Source organism: Elgaria multicarinata, chromosome 9 (assembly GCF_023053635.1).
Source record: "Elgaria multicarinata webbii isolate HBS135686 ecotype San Diego chromosome 9, rElgMul1.1.pri, whole genome shotgun sequence".
NCBI classification, from domain to species: domain Eukaryota; kingdom Metazoa; phylum Chordata; class Lepidosauria; order Squamata; family Anguidae; genus Elgaria; species Elgaria multicarinata.
This window is the reverse complement of record NC_086179.1, coordinates 25,112,064-25,125,827: the sequence shown is the minus strand read 5'-3', so window position 1 is coordinate 25,125,827 and position 13,764 is coordinate 25,112,064. Positions and strand designations below refer to the sequence as shown.

The 13,764-nt window shown below is 45.9% G+C and overlaps 1 protein-coding gene across 1 annotated transcript in view; it reads left to right on the top strand.

Annotated features, from left to right (window-relative positions):
* Positions 1-13,764, top strand: part of CREB3L2 (cAMP responsive element binding protein 3 like 2) — a 92,708-nt gene that overhangs the window by 59,709 nt on the left and 19,235 nt on the right. The window contains exons 3-8 of the mRNA XM_063135065.1: positions 2,845-3,017; positions 4,318-4,405; positions 6,419-6,600; positions 8,927-9,073; positions 10,692-10,750; positions 12,934-13,002. Of these exons, the coding sequence (XP_062991135.1) occupies positions 2,845-3,017; positions 4,318-4,405; positions 6,419-6,600; positions 8,927-9,073; positions 10,692-10,750; positions 12,934-13,002 (718 nt within the window). The remainder of the gene's footprint in view (positions 1-2,844; positions 3,018-4,317; positions 4,406-6,418; positions 6,601-8,926; positions 9,074-10,691; positions 10,751-12,933; positions 13,003-13,764) is intronic.

Here is a 13,764-nt window from a genome sequence, read left to right as displayed (position 1 = left end):
CGGCTAATAAAAATCTCACAGTTAAGTTTATGGAATCACAACTTCAGCCCCATGAACTTCAGCATAGTTATTTGGGAGTATGCTCTATTGAATTAAGGGGTGCCTATTTCTGAAGGCATCGTTTCATATTGTAAAATACATTGACCTTAAACAAAAGGTCTTCTTCTGCCAGCTGAAATGCAACATTTGGCCTTTAATTAGAAAAGCCGACAAGCTTGCAAAGAAGATTAAATTGCTAGCATGAAGCAGGAACTCTAGCAAAGAAAAGGAAAAAACCAAAACCAAACCACCCAGCTGCTTGATTATTTTGCTCATTCTCTGACTTTCTCAATGTTAATCTCTCGCAAACTTTCCTTTGTTAGATGTTCTGCATTTACCCTGTATTGTGCTGTCATCGTGTTAGGCATTTCCTCACTCTGATGGGTTCGGTGGGGCGGGAGGGAGAACATACACACTGCAAGGAAAGTTAGGTGATGATCATGATCCCGCACTGTATGGGGGAAAGTTATTTATTTAAGATTATTTTAAGGCCACCTTTAACTCTCTCAAAGTAGTGCACATAATAAAAGAAACAAGGCGATAAAATAAAACCAGCAATTACAAGAAAAATCAGCGGACCAAAAATGCTACTCAAGAAAAAGCTGGCGAGAATAAGTGGGTCTCCAGAACTTTCCTGAAGGCCTGAAAAGATGGAGCCTGACAAACCCTCAATGGAAGTTGAATCTAGACATTTGGGGCCAGTACCAAAAAAGCTCTTTCCTGCCTTCCTAACCACCCTTAGCAGCAGACAAAGGAGGATGGGTTGGTGTTTTTAGGAGCAGCCTCATGTCCGTAGGAATGTGGAGCTTGCACCCAGTCTTCTACACAGAACTGCCCTGTTTTAAAAAATATGCCATTTTTGCATGTAGCAATGTAAAGTGTGCTGTATAGATTACAAAACCAGTTTTTATGCTGCGAAGTCTAGCTACTCCATGATGGAATTAAAATGGGACAGCATCAAACCAAATAGGGACAGGATGACAGAGCGGAACTGTCATTCTGGGATGCAAAAAGATGGGCATGCAGGAATTTCCTTTCGTGCAACTGTGAAAGTTAGAGCAGCCGTGTCCTCCTTTGAATCCACCCCCTCCCAACTCATTGTCTGCTGACTATTTTGGATTGGATGTGGGAGAACGATGTGAAACTTTATCCAGACAAGATGGAAGTACTGTTGGCTGGGTGTTTTGCTGATTCTGGGTCAGGCATTCAGCCCAGGGCCTCCCTGAATTAAACAGCTTTGCAGTTTGGGAATTCTGGACTCAAATCTACGCCGGGACACCAATATGATAACACTGGGCAGGAATGCTTTTGCTCATTCTCGTCTAAACAAATGCGTCTTTTTGTGCCAAGACCAAATATGGCCTCAGTCATTCATACTCTCATCAAATCCAGGTTAGATTACTGTAATGTGCTTTGTAATGGATGGGGCATCCTTGAAGACAGTCCCCAAACTCCGGCTGGTCCAGACTTCAGCTGCAGGGATGGTGAGGGGGAGCGTTTTGCTCAGAACACATAACTTGCTTTAAAGCTCAATTCACTGTCCTTTGATGTTTTAAAGCCCTAAATCAGGGGTGGGCAATACGTGGCCCGGAGCATGCATGTGGCCCCCTGCCACGGCCCCCAACCATCAAATTCAGTGTGGTGGGGGAAGGGAAACCTGCTGATTTTATCATGATCAACTTTCCACTGTGTAATAATATTCATTTCATTCATTCATTTATTATATTTCTATACCACTCTATAGCGGGAACTTTCTGGGTGGTTTACAAAGATTAAAAACAATTAAAAATACATTATAACCATTTACGTGCAAACAACACACATATTTTAAAAACATTTTCAAACAGTCAACAATAAGAAACATCCAGGACTTGTTTAAAACCTCATCACATGTCAGGTAGGCTTTAATGTAGATTCTTGCTTTGAGCCGGGGGTTGGACTTGATGGCCTTATAGGCCCCTTCTAACTCAAGTATTCTATGCTTCCATGCTGTCAAATGCTTGAGAGAAGAAGGTCTTAACCAGGTGACAAAAAGATAACAATGTTGGTGCCAGGCAGGCCTCATCCAGGACATTGTTCGGCAATTGGGGGGCCATCACCGAGAAGGTCTTGAGTTTGTGGCGCCTGCCCATCTCACTGCCTGTTTTTTTATGCAGGCTGTGAAGTAGTCTTTCATCGACTGGACCTTTTTATTGAGTATTCTGCTGCTGTTTCTAAAATTCTGTTTGGGTTTTCTTGTTAGTTTGTTTTTGTGGGGGGTTTAGGTTGCATTCTCACTTCTCACGTTGAGTCTTTTGAATGAGTTAAACTCAGACGGAGAGGGAGAGAACTGAATTTTAAGAGAGCAGAATGATCTTGCTTTTTCTGAGCGTTTTTCATTCAGATCTTGGGAAGGCAGAAAGCCAATGACAGAAATGCCGATAAAAGCAGGCGTTCTGTTGGCACAGGCTGTTGCGTGGACCCCCGGCTGCTTTGTCTAATGGCTTGTTTAGTCTTGTTTGCAGCTTTTGCGAGCAGCTTGCAGTAATTACCTTGTTTTCTGTCCTCAGCCAATCCACCTTCACCCCAGGGCTATGTTTAGGCTGCAGTTTAAAGCCCCAGGTTTCTCTAAGAAGTAATAGCCGGGGAGGGGAGGTAGAAAGCGTTGCTTAATGAGTTAAATGCTTTCTCCCCAGGTTCCCTGGCCTTGGCTAGGATTTGCTTCTGTTAGTTTCTCCCCCAAATCCTTCCTATTTCTCTGAAAATCTGCCTAGTCTGTCTTTCTGGTTCCTAATGCATTTCCCACCCCTTTCTCTCTTCTTCCAGCTGACCTGGAAAACGAAGACTGGTGTCTGGGTTCAGAGCTGGCTTCAGCCACCATCAAGACAGAACCGGCTCTGGGGGAAGCACCAGGCCTTGCTCCCTCCGTCAGCCTCAGCGCCACACCCAGCCCTGCAACGCCGGAGAAGCAAGAGCCCCAGCTGCAGGATGATGACATGGTAGTTGTTTCGGGCAGTTGGGGCCTTAACTGGGCAAAAGTGTGGATGCCGTTGGATAATGGGGAACGTAAGAAGCTGCTTGATTCCAGGCCAGGCTACCTGTTCATCTAGGCCAGTACAGGCCACTCTGATGGGCAGCGCGTCTCCAGGGTCTCTGGGAGAGGTTCCCATCTCCTGGTACAACCTGAGCCTTTTATTCTGAAATGCCACAGATTGAACGTGGGGCCTTTTGCATGCAAAGCATGTGCTCTAACCACTGACCTGCAGCCCCTCCCCTTTCAGTTGGTGAGGATTCCAGAATATGTCAACCTATACAACTGCAATTAGTTATTCCCTTTTCCATTTTTTTTTTAAAAAGGCTGTTCTGCTTTAGGCAGTGACCACAGCAAATGTGCGTCTTATACAGACAGGTTTTAGGAACATAGGAAGCCACCCTTTACTGAGTTAGACCATTGGTCCATCAAGCCCAGTATTGTCGGCACTGACTGGCAGCGGCTCTCCAGGGTTTCAGGCAAGGATTCCTTCCCAGCCCTACCTGGAGATGCTGAGGATCAAACCTGGGACATTCTGCCCTCGTGGATCTGGCTTTACTATACACAAACCTGGAAAACAAATCTCGCCCCCGCCCCGGTAAAACTTCGTAACTCAGAGCCGCTCTTGTAGTTGCTAGGGAGTCAGGGAAGAGTTCACGTTGCCCCTTGCCACCACACCTAACGGTTCAAGGAGGCCTGGCTCATCTCTTGAATCCCAGACTTAAGAAGCAGCTTATCCTATAGGACAGGACACTAACGTTTGGTCTATGCGTGCAGCAGGATGTGGTGAAATGGATGGTACCACTTTAGACTACAGGAGAGGATTCCCATTTTTGAATATTATCTATTTTAAACCTCCCTGCAAGTAGAAAAGAGGCACATCAGAGAAGGGGAAGGGCTAGAAAAATTCTTCCTGGTCTTCTACTTTTCTACTTGCAGGCAGGTTTGTGATGATGGTGGTGAGTATTCAAAAGTAGGAAGCCATCTTCTGAAATGGTTCAGGACCATTCTGTATTGACTCATTTTTGCCTCTTCTTCTGCGCTGTGTAGACCCAATCTGCTACCCCCACTGTCCAGTTCTTCACTTTTGCAGGAGGGAGGAATCACAGGGCTGATCCTGTCCCATGATTTCTATCGAGACTTTTCAGGTGTTTCCAGGTCATCTTGCTTATCTGGATTAACAAATAGCAAAAACTAGAAAGAAAGCAGACCCTGCCCTAAAGGTTTGCCTAAAATTTTAATTTCTCTTCCAACTCTTTCTCCTTCAGGCTAAACCACTGAGTCACACAGCTCTTCCGGAGATCAAACTAGAGCCGCATGAAGTGGATCAGTTCCTGAACCTTTCTTCGAAGGAAGGTTAGTTCATTTACTATCGAATAACCTGTGCCTGATATGGGAAGCAAGAGGGAAGAGCCTTGCCTAAAGGGAATGTTTTTGATTTGTCATTACCACCCAGATGCATGTAACTGGGAAGCTGCTCCCGAAAAGAAGCTTGCTGTAATGTAGAGGCGAAGGGTTTAGCTAGGGTGACCCTATGGAAAGGAGGACCTTCCACAGGGGTCATTTGTATGCATGCAGCACCAGGTGAAATTCCCTCTTCATCACAAGAGCTTAAAGCTGCAGGAGTCCTGCCATCTTGACCAGATACAAAACCGGGCAGCTTTAACTGTTGTGATGAAGAGGGAATTTCACCAAGTGCTGCATGCATACAATTGACACCTGCTGAAATTCCCATTTCTGTACAACTGTTAAAGATCCAGGAGCCCTGTCCTCCTTTCCATAGGGCCACCCTATTTAGCTGTGAAGAGATGGCAGTGAGGAGGTACAATGCTGGCCCCATTCACTTGTCCTTCTCCCTTTGGGCCCGGACTGCCCAGATGCCCAAAGGAAGAGCACAAGATGCTGCTGCTCCTCTTTCCCCTGGCTCTTCACACTGCTCGCATGTACAGAGAGGGCAGGTGAAGATGGGGTGGCAGCAAGAAGGAGCAGCAGAGCCAGAAGGCTCTGGGAGCCAGCAGTGCATCCCTCTCTGGGATATGTGTCTTATCAGGTACCTGCATACTAACTACTGTTACTACTTATCAGGTACCTGCATACTAACTACTGATACCTGCCTCAGCTGTTATCTCTGAACTGAGATTGGTGATTACAGCAGGAATCCCCCCCCCCCCGCCCATGTTCTCATGAAGAGATAATGGCAAATGTGTTCATGCATCCATTGATGAGGGCCATGGACAGGTGCTTCTTCTCTCACTTCTCCCCTTCCTTCCCCATGCTCTGGCTTCAGCTTGGAGATCCTGTGCTGCATTAAATCCAGATTCCAAAATTATGTCCAATCCTGGCTTATTAACAAACCTGGTTAATAAGCAAGGATCAGGACACGATAATCAGTCTATGCTGCTCTGCTTGTCCTCGAAGATACAATAAGAACCTCTGATGTACAACATCTTAGGTCTGTGGCTGCTGACCTTGCTTTTTCTTGAAACTGGGTGCTAGCAGGAATGTGAATGTGGCCTCAATTGCATTATTAAACATTACTTTCCCTAGTTACAGTAATTTTAAATAGACAGGAAATTCATTGGCATGTTCATAAAATTTGATTTATACAACACTTCAGCTAAAACTAAGTAAAAAGAGGAATGAATGAATGAATAAATTAAACTGCAGTTCCCAGGGTTCTTGGGCAAGGATGAGGAGAAGCTACAATAGTTAAACTGGTTTAGGGCACAATCCTATGAATGTTTAGACAGAAAAAAGGCCTACTGCTCCCAGCATCCCTCAGCTAGCATGGACTTCTTGTAGGACTTTTTTTTCTGTCTAGACATGCATAGGATTGCACCCTTAATTGTAGTATTGTAGATATGCCTTTAGTGGCCCGGCTTTTTTTGTTCTAAACCATCTTCTATATTTTGTGTTTGGTCTTTTTGTTTAAACTTTGCACATACTGGCGTATTTCATACATTTCCTCGCTCCTCTCCTTCCCTTCTTTCCCATGCCTCACTATGAGAAAGATATTGTAGGCTTTTAGACCAGTTTCCCGCGACATCCAAACTGGGAAACCATGTTTGAAGCGCAGCTTACAAACCAGGATATCTAGCAAGGCTCTAATCCTGGTGTGTAAGCAGCGCTTAAGCCATAGTTCCTTGGTTCAGATATCAGGGGAAACTGTGGTTTAAGAAACCCACAATATCTTTTTCAAAGCTAGGCATGTGGCGAGAGAAGTTGTGAGCAGGAGGCTCATTCTCAGTCTAATGCACATGGCTTATCAGGCAGAGATTACTACATATGAGAGCTGTGTTACTGTTTCGTCTGATGCTTTAAGACAAACTTTCTGTTTCTCTCTCCCCCCCACCCCTCTGTCTCTTGCAGCAGTCGATGCCCTGCACATGCCTCCCACCCCTCCCAGCAGCCACGGCAGTGATTCAGAGGGTGGGCAGAGCCCGACCAGGTCCCTCCCACCATCAAGTCCCACGCAGTTGCAAGCCACTGTTAAAGTGACATCGCGCACGGCTTCAGCGCTCACCAATTCCCCTCTATTAACAGCGCCACATGTAGGGAACAGTGGTTTCTCTCTCTCTTTTGAACTAATGCAACGGGTTTGATTTGTTAGGCATTTTGCAGGGTACAATAAAATAGCACTGGGCCAAATCCTGCCCCCTGTTTTCGGGAACTTTTCAGGAGCGGAGGGGAGGGGGCGAAATTTGGAGAATTTTCTGCTTGGGGAGAGGGCCAAGGTTTCCACGTATCTTTTTTTTAAGTGTAGCCGGTTGCTGAGGGGGCTTCTTATTTTTTTAGTTTTTCAAAAAACAAAACAAACAAAAACACCCCTTGCTTTTGGAGTTAGTACTTTTGGAGGCCATGTGACCTTACCCTCTCCAATAAGCACCCAGGAAAAACTCACGGGCTCCTGCAGGTGCCGGGGGTGTTTTGAAAAAAGAAAAAGAAAGAAAGCAGACCCCCTCAACAACTGGCTACATTGAAAAAGGTATGTGGAAACCCTGTCCCCCTCCCCAAGGAGAAAATTCTCCGAAATTCTCACCTCTCCAGCCTGAGTTTTCATTTCCCCCCCACCCCCCACGAAACGCCGAAAATGAAATGGTCAAAATTTTCAGCCCAGCGCTACAATAAAATATGTCATAATGGAGATCTAGTTAAAACTAAAAAACCTCCTGTTTTGAGAGCAAGGTTTTTCAGCTGATGAAGTCTGGAGCTTTAATGGAAGCCATGTATCAGCAGTGGTGCAAAACTCCAGGCAGCCAATAGCTACCAGCAGTGAAAAAAATTGGGCCCAGCAACTGACACCTGAGGGTGGGAAATAGATTTCTCTTCCAATCTGTCTCCTCACATTTGCCCATAAATATTAGCACCTTTGGCGTTGCTATAGCTCAACAGGTGAATGTCTCTAGTTGAGGGAGACTTTGCATTTCGATACTTCTGCTCTGTTGATGGAAGTACTTGCATGGGGCTGTGTTCAGTGCACCCACTTTTTGCAGTTCATGCCAAGGAAAAAAATCATCTCATGGCAGCCCCTGCCTGTCGGCAGAGCGGATGATTGACGACTGCTACTTTGGTTACACAGTCCACCTACACCGCCTTGTGCCCTCCAGATGGTTTTGGACTACAATTCCCAGCATTCCTAATCATTGGCCATGCTGGCTGGGACTGATGGGAGTTGGTCCAAATCAACTGAAGGGCATCAGGTTGGGAAAGGCTAGCCTATGTAATCAATCCTGGATATGTCGGCACAGGGAGGGACTTTAGCCCTGTTGTGATCATGATGATGATTATTAGCGTTATTTATTACACTTCTATACCACCCCATAGCCAAAGTGGTTTACAAAGATTAAAAACCATTAAAACTACAGTATACAAAGTTTAAAAAGCATTTACGTAAAACGGACAAGTAGACAATACATACAGAGACCACATATATCTAAAATAACGTTAAGCAATCGACCATGACCATAAGACAAATCCGGAACTGATTAAATTCATCATATGGTGCCAAATGCCTGAGAAAAGAGAACGGTCTTTAGCTGGTGCTGAAACGATAACAGTGTTGGTGCCAGACAGGCCTCGTCGGGGAGATCATTTCATAATTGGGGGGTCACCACCGAGAAGGCCCTCTCATTCATTGCCATCTCCTGAGCCTCTCTTGGAAGAGGCACCTGGAGGAGGACTTTAGCGTAGTGTACAGGCAGAATCTAAATCCCTCTGTTTCCGTAAGACAGGCTGTTAGAGGAAAGCAAGGTTCCCAGTTTTCAAAACACCTGCATCAGTATTATGGCTATTTATGTTAAACATTGAAATGGGTGATTTTAGGGGCTGCAGCCAAATAATTGCCCAATTTAATTGCGTGGCAATTTTTAATTTTTCAAAAAAAATATTTAATAAACAGCTTGTATAAAAAGCTGTAGCTGGCAAGTGCCATCTTAGAAAAGGCATTCCCACCTGTGTGTGAGGCGAAAGGAGAATGCCTCTTCTGAGACGATGGGGTCCTGCTGTGAGGCATGTGTGCATCATCCAAAAACAAAATAAGTGTGCTCCCCCCTTTTAAAACAGTTGTTTTTAATTGCAGATTTAATCAAATAACTGATTCCAAGATATATATTTTTAATGGGATGATGGTCCTAATTCATTAATGATCATTTCACCCATTGCTAATACTCTTTTTGGAGGATAGACTGCTACTGTTCTCTGGAGCTCTTTGCATGTGTATTTAATGATAGCACTTGTGTTGGGTGTCAGTGTCACAGTTATGACACGAGTCTTTCATCATAAGAATGCAGTTTTTGTGCCCACTCAATGATATTCTGTTTTTGGTGTTCTCTTCTTCCCACCCACCCCAACTCCCACATCTCTTGCTTTCCTCTGTAGAAACTACAGGGCACGGGTCCCTTGATATTGACAGAAGAAGAGAAGAGGACACTGATAGCAGAAGGCTACCCCATCCCTACAAAACTGCCACTCACGAAAGCAGAGGAGAAAGCGCTGAAGAAGATCCGTAGGAAAATCAAGAACAAGGTTGGGTTTTTTGGCCAACTTGATCTTTTATTTTCCAGGTTTTGGAGAAGATGCCCCCAGTGGGCCATCTTCCCTGACCTGAGAGGGTCTGCCAATGTCACCACCACCACCATACTCTTTCTCTCTTTCTCTGGGTGAAATCTGTGTGACTGCCCGAAGGGTGGGGCAAACAGAGGATAAGAACATAAGAAGAGCCATGCTGGATCAGACCGAGGGTCCATCGAGTCCAGCACTCTGTTCACACAGTGGCCAACCAGCTGTTGACCAGGGACCAACAAAGCAGGACATGGTGCAACAGCACCCTCCCGCCCATGTACCCCAGCAACTGGTGCACACAGGCGTCTGCCTCAAATACTGGAGGCAGCACACAACCATCAGGGCTAGTAGCCATTGATAGCCTTCTGTTTGCTCTTGCTGTTGCTCATTCACTCAGAGGTTAGGTGACCAGCCCGGGTTGTTTGGGAGCCTGTGTGCTCGCTCCTGACTGCTCACCCACTCCCACTGCAAAAAACTATCCAGGGATGCTCTGTCCTTGGGTTGTTCAGTGCAGCAACATGCAAACCCAGAATTGTGGGTTCCAGAAGGAAGAACAACCCACGGTTAAACCCAACAACCCACAATTTTGGGTTCATAGATCGCACTGAACAACCCAGGGACATGGCATCTCTGGGTTGTTTATCATAGCAGGAGCAGGTGAGCGGTCAGGATTGGTGACAGTCAGGTGCCTGGCTTCATGCAAGCAGAAGTGTTTTCCGCTAGTACAAAGCAACCATTGGATACAACCCAAATATATATTTTTAGTTGATTATTACATTTATATCACACTTACCTCCCCCCCTTGCAAGGAATCCAAGTCAGTTCCCATGATCCTCCTCCTCTCCATTTTATCCTCACAACAACCCTGTTAGGCTGAGAATTGGTGGCTCTGTTCAGAAGACACCTTAAACCATGGCTTTAACCATGGTGGTTAAGCCAGAAAGCCAGGCTGTGTTCAGAAGGCACCTTAAAACACGGCTTTAACCATGATGAATAAAGCAAAAGGCCTTATTCACCATGATTAAAGCCATGGTTTAAGGTGTCTTCTGAACACAGCCTGGCTTTCTGGCTTAACCACCATGGTTAAAGCCATGGTTTAAGGTGTTTTCTGAATGGGCCCAGTGACTGGCCAGCTTCCTGACTGAGTGGGGATTAGAAACCAAATTTCTGAAGTCCCAGTCCAACACTCGTACCACTACCAAACTGGTGTATTTATATATGTATGTATTGCGATGGCCATGCTGGCTGAGCACTGATGTGAGTTGCAGTCCAACCCATCTGGATGGCACCAGGTTGCGGAAGGCTGATTTATGTGACTTCGGGTCCAGGAATCCAAACTATCCTGTGCCCCCCCCAGACACTGTCTAGGGGCCATAGGATTCCTCTCTCCATAGAATAAAACTTGTATGCTTGATTCAGAATTCTTTAATTAGGTGACAGCCCTAAAGACAACAACAACTGCACTCCAGTAAGGGCAGCACAATTTGAAGTTGTTTTCATTTTCTATTTTTGAAGCACTCGTTTTACTGTGGCCTCTATTTGCTGTAAATTGTGCTTTTTTTCCCTTTTCTTTCCCTTGTAGATCTCTGCCCAGGAGAGCAGGAGAAAAAAGAAAGAATACATGGACAGCCTGGAGAAAAAGTAAGCCTGCCAGAATAATCCATATAATCAGATTGCAATGGGGCTGTGGAAGGAGCAGACAAAATGGAAGGCTCAGCGGTAGAGCAGAGGGTTTTTTTTTAATGCAGGGAGCCCCTAGTGTGGTCTCCGGCATCTCTGGCTGAAGGGTCTCTCTTGGATAGCAAGCTGAGAAAGATGCGCAGCACTGAGGCTCTGGAGAGCTGGTGCCCTTCAGAGGAGGCTCAGTAGGCCAGGGGGTCTGTCTCTGTTGCAGGCAGCTTTACAACCTCGCAAAGATCCCCAGCCATTGGCTTTGGATGCCTGCAAGGATCCAAGATGGCCCCCAAGACTTGGAACAGCGTGTGTTTCATGTGCCCCCTAGTGGCTGCTCATGGGGGAAAAAAACCTATGTCATTGATGTAAGAAGATGGAGGCTTTGTGCAGATTAGGCTGGTGGCAGCTCACTGTGGCTGTTTGAGGGTTCTGCAAAGATTGTTTAACTCTCCTTCTTGGGAGGAGAGCAATGACAAATCTTGATAAAATAGTTAAGAGCAGAGACACCACACTGACAAAGGTCTGCATAGTTAAAGCAATGGTATTCCCCGTAGTAACCTATGGCTGCGAGAGCTGGACCATAAGGAAGGCTGAGCGAAGGAAGATAGATGCTTTTGAACTGGGGTATTGAAGGAAAGTTCTGAGAGTGCCTTGGACTGCAAGAAGATCAAACCAGTCCATACTCCAGGAAATAAAGCCAGACTGCTCACGTGAGGGAAGGGTATTAAAGGCAAAACTGAAGTACTTTGGCCACATAATGAGAAGACAGGATACCCTGGAGAAGAGGCTGATGCTAGGGAAAGTGGAAGGCAAAAGGAAGAGGGGCCGACCAAGGACAAGATGGATGGATGATATTCTGGAGGTGACAGACTTGACCTTGGGGAAGCTGGGGGTGGCGACAGCCGACAGAAAGCTCTGGCGTGGGCTGGTCCATGAAGTCACGAAGAGTCGGAAACGACTGAACGAATAAACAACACCACAAAAAGTCACCCTTGCCAGGTTTGCTGTGTCATGAACATTCAACAGGGTGGCTGGTACATGCTGCAGCCCACTATGGCGTGCAATGCCCCGGCTCTCAGCTCCTCCTCCTCCTCCTCCAGCACATAGGGGTTTTCTACAGTGCAACTTACTCTTGCATATAAAATCAAGGGCTTCTCTCTCCCACAGCCTCCCCCACCCCAAATAGCATGCGGTTCAGTTTTCTGAATGAAGAGTTTGTGGCTAACAAAGATGCAGAGTGCTGTAGTGTTTAGAGTGTTGGACTGGGACGAGACATCTGGGTTCTAGTCTCCAGTTGGCCATGAAGCTCACTGACGCTCAGCCTAATCTACCTCACAGGGTTGTTATGAGGATAAAATGGAGAGGAGGAGGGCCATGTAAACCTTGGGTTCTTTGTAGGGTTGTCAAGCCTCTGCTTCGGATTTCTGAGGCAGAGGCGGCCATTTTATGCCAAAACCGACATTTAGTGCACAGCCTTAGGACTCAGCAGCGGGGAAAGAGCCTACAACTCCCACCATGCACTGCCTGGGAAAGATGGACTTACCGGGGCCCAGGAATGGCAGACATTCATGGCCTTGCTGCTACCACCCACCCACCGGTGTGATTGTCCACATGATCCAGGACCTCCAATCCCATCCCTCCCAGGCAATTCATGCTGGGACTTGTAGGCTCTTTCCCTGCTGCCATGTGTCCTACGGCTGTTCACTAAATGGTGGTTTGGGCATAAAATGACCACCTCCCGAAGCCGAGGCTTGCACAGCCCTAATTCCTTGCAACAGGAGAAATGGCAGGATATAAATGTAATATAATATATATTTGGGTTATATCCAGTGGTTGCTTTGCGCTAGCAGAAAGCACTCCTGGTTGCATGAGGCCATGCACCTGAATGTCACTGATCCCCCTTGCTTACTGCAGCCCTCCATGCAACATACCACACTATTCCAGAGGGTACCTCAAACCTCAAGAGCATCTTTAGGGGGCGGTCATAGAGGTTAGCCAGGCCTAGGGAAGATCAGCAAAATTGAGTGCCCCGCTAACACAAACTTGCTCTTGGTCTGTTGCTAAGTTCAGCTCAAGGAAGTTGTTCTCACTTCCCAGGGTCCATCCAAAGTGAATTCTTTCAAACCTTTCATTCCTTGTCTGTCTCCAAGGGTTGAATCCTGCTCAAACGATAACAGTGAGCTTCGGAAGAAAGTGGAAGTTCTGGAGAACACAAACAGGTAGGGTATGAAACTTTGAAACTCCACCTCTGTATTTTGAACTGAGCAAAACTTGAATGGCCGGTAAGAGTGACCAGCTGGTTGACTTACTCTTGCACGCATGAGCTGCTAGTGAAATGTCTTCCCAAAATGAGAGAGCATCAGCCCCTCTTGCTATTGAAAAACCTAGATCTTCCAGAAAGCATTCCCTACAGGCTGTTCTTAAATGGCTCTGTGGTTCTTCTAACCTTCCCTGAACCTTCCTTTTGCCCTCTTCCCATCAAAATAATATAAAAATTGCTTTTGATTTTTTTTTACTGGGTCTTGCTCTATTGGGATATAATTTTCAGGCTATCTTCTCTCCCGCATTCTATTGGATATTCCTGCAAATCAGGCTATGAACTGAAAAACTCACCAACCTTTGAGAATTTGTTACATATAAAATGCTGCAAAAATATTTGTGCTGTTCTAGCAATGGCAATGTAAAGATGGGTTACAGTTGATTTTTTTTGTTTAAGAGGGAAGGCCAAAATAGCTAACAACGAATGCTAAGGGCAGGGGGTGGGTGGGGGGAATGAAAACACCCCATAAGTTAATACTACAGAGCTGCCCTGTAGTTTGAAAATGACCTGTGTTAAACACATTGGCTCTTCAAAACAAACAGACAAAGGTTTTTGTAAGCTGCTTTGGATGCTGTATGAATGGCAGACAATGTGGCATAGAAATATTTCAATCAATAAGTACTGCAACAAATTAAGTTAAACTTGGGCAGTGCAGTCTTTC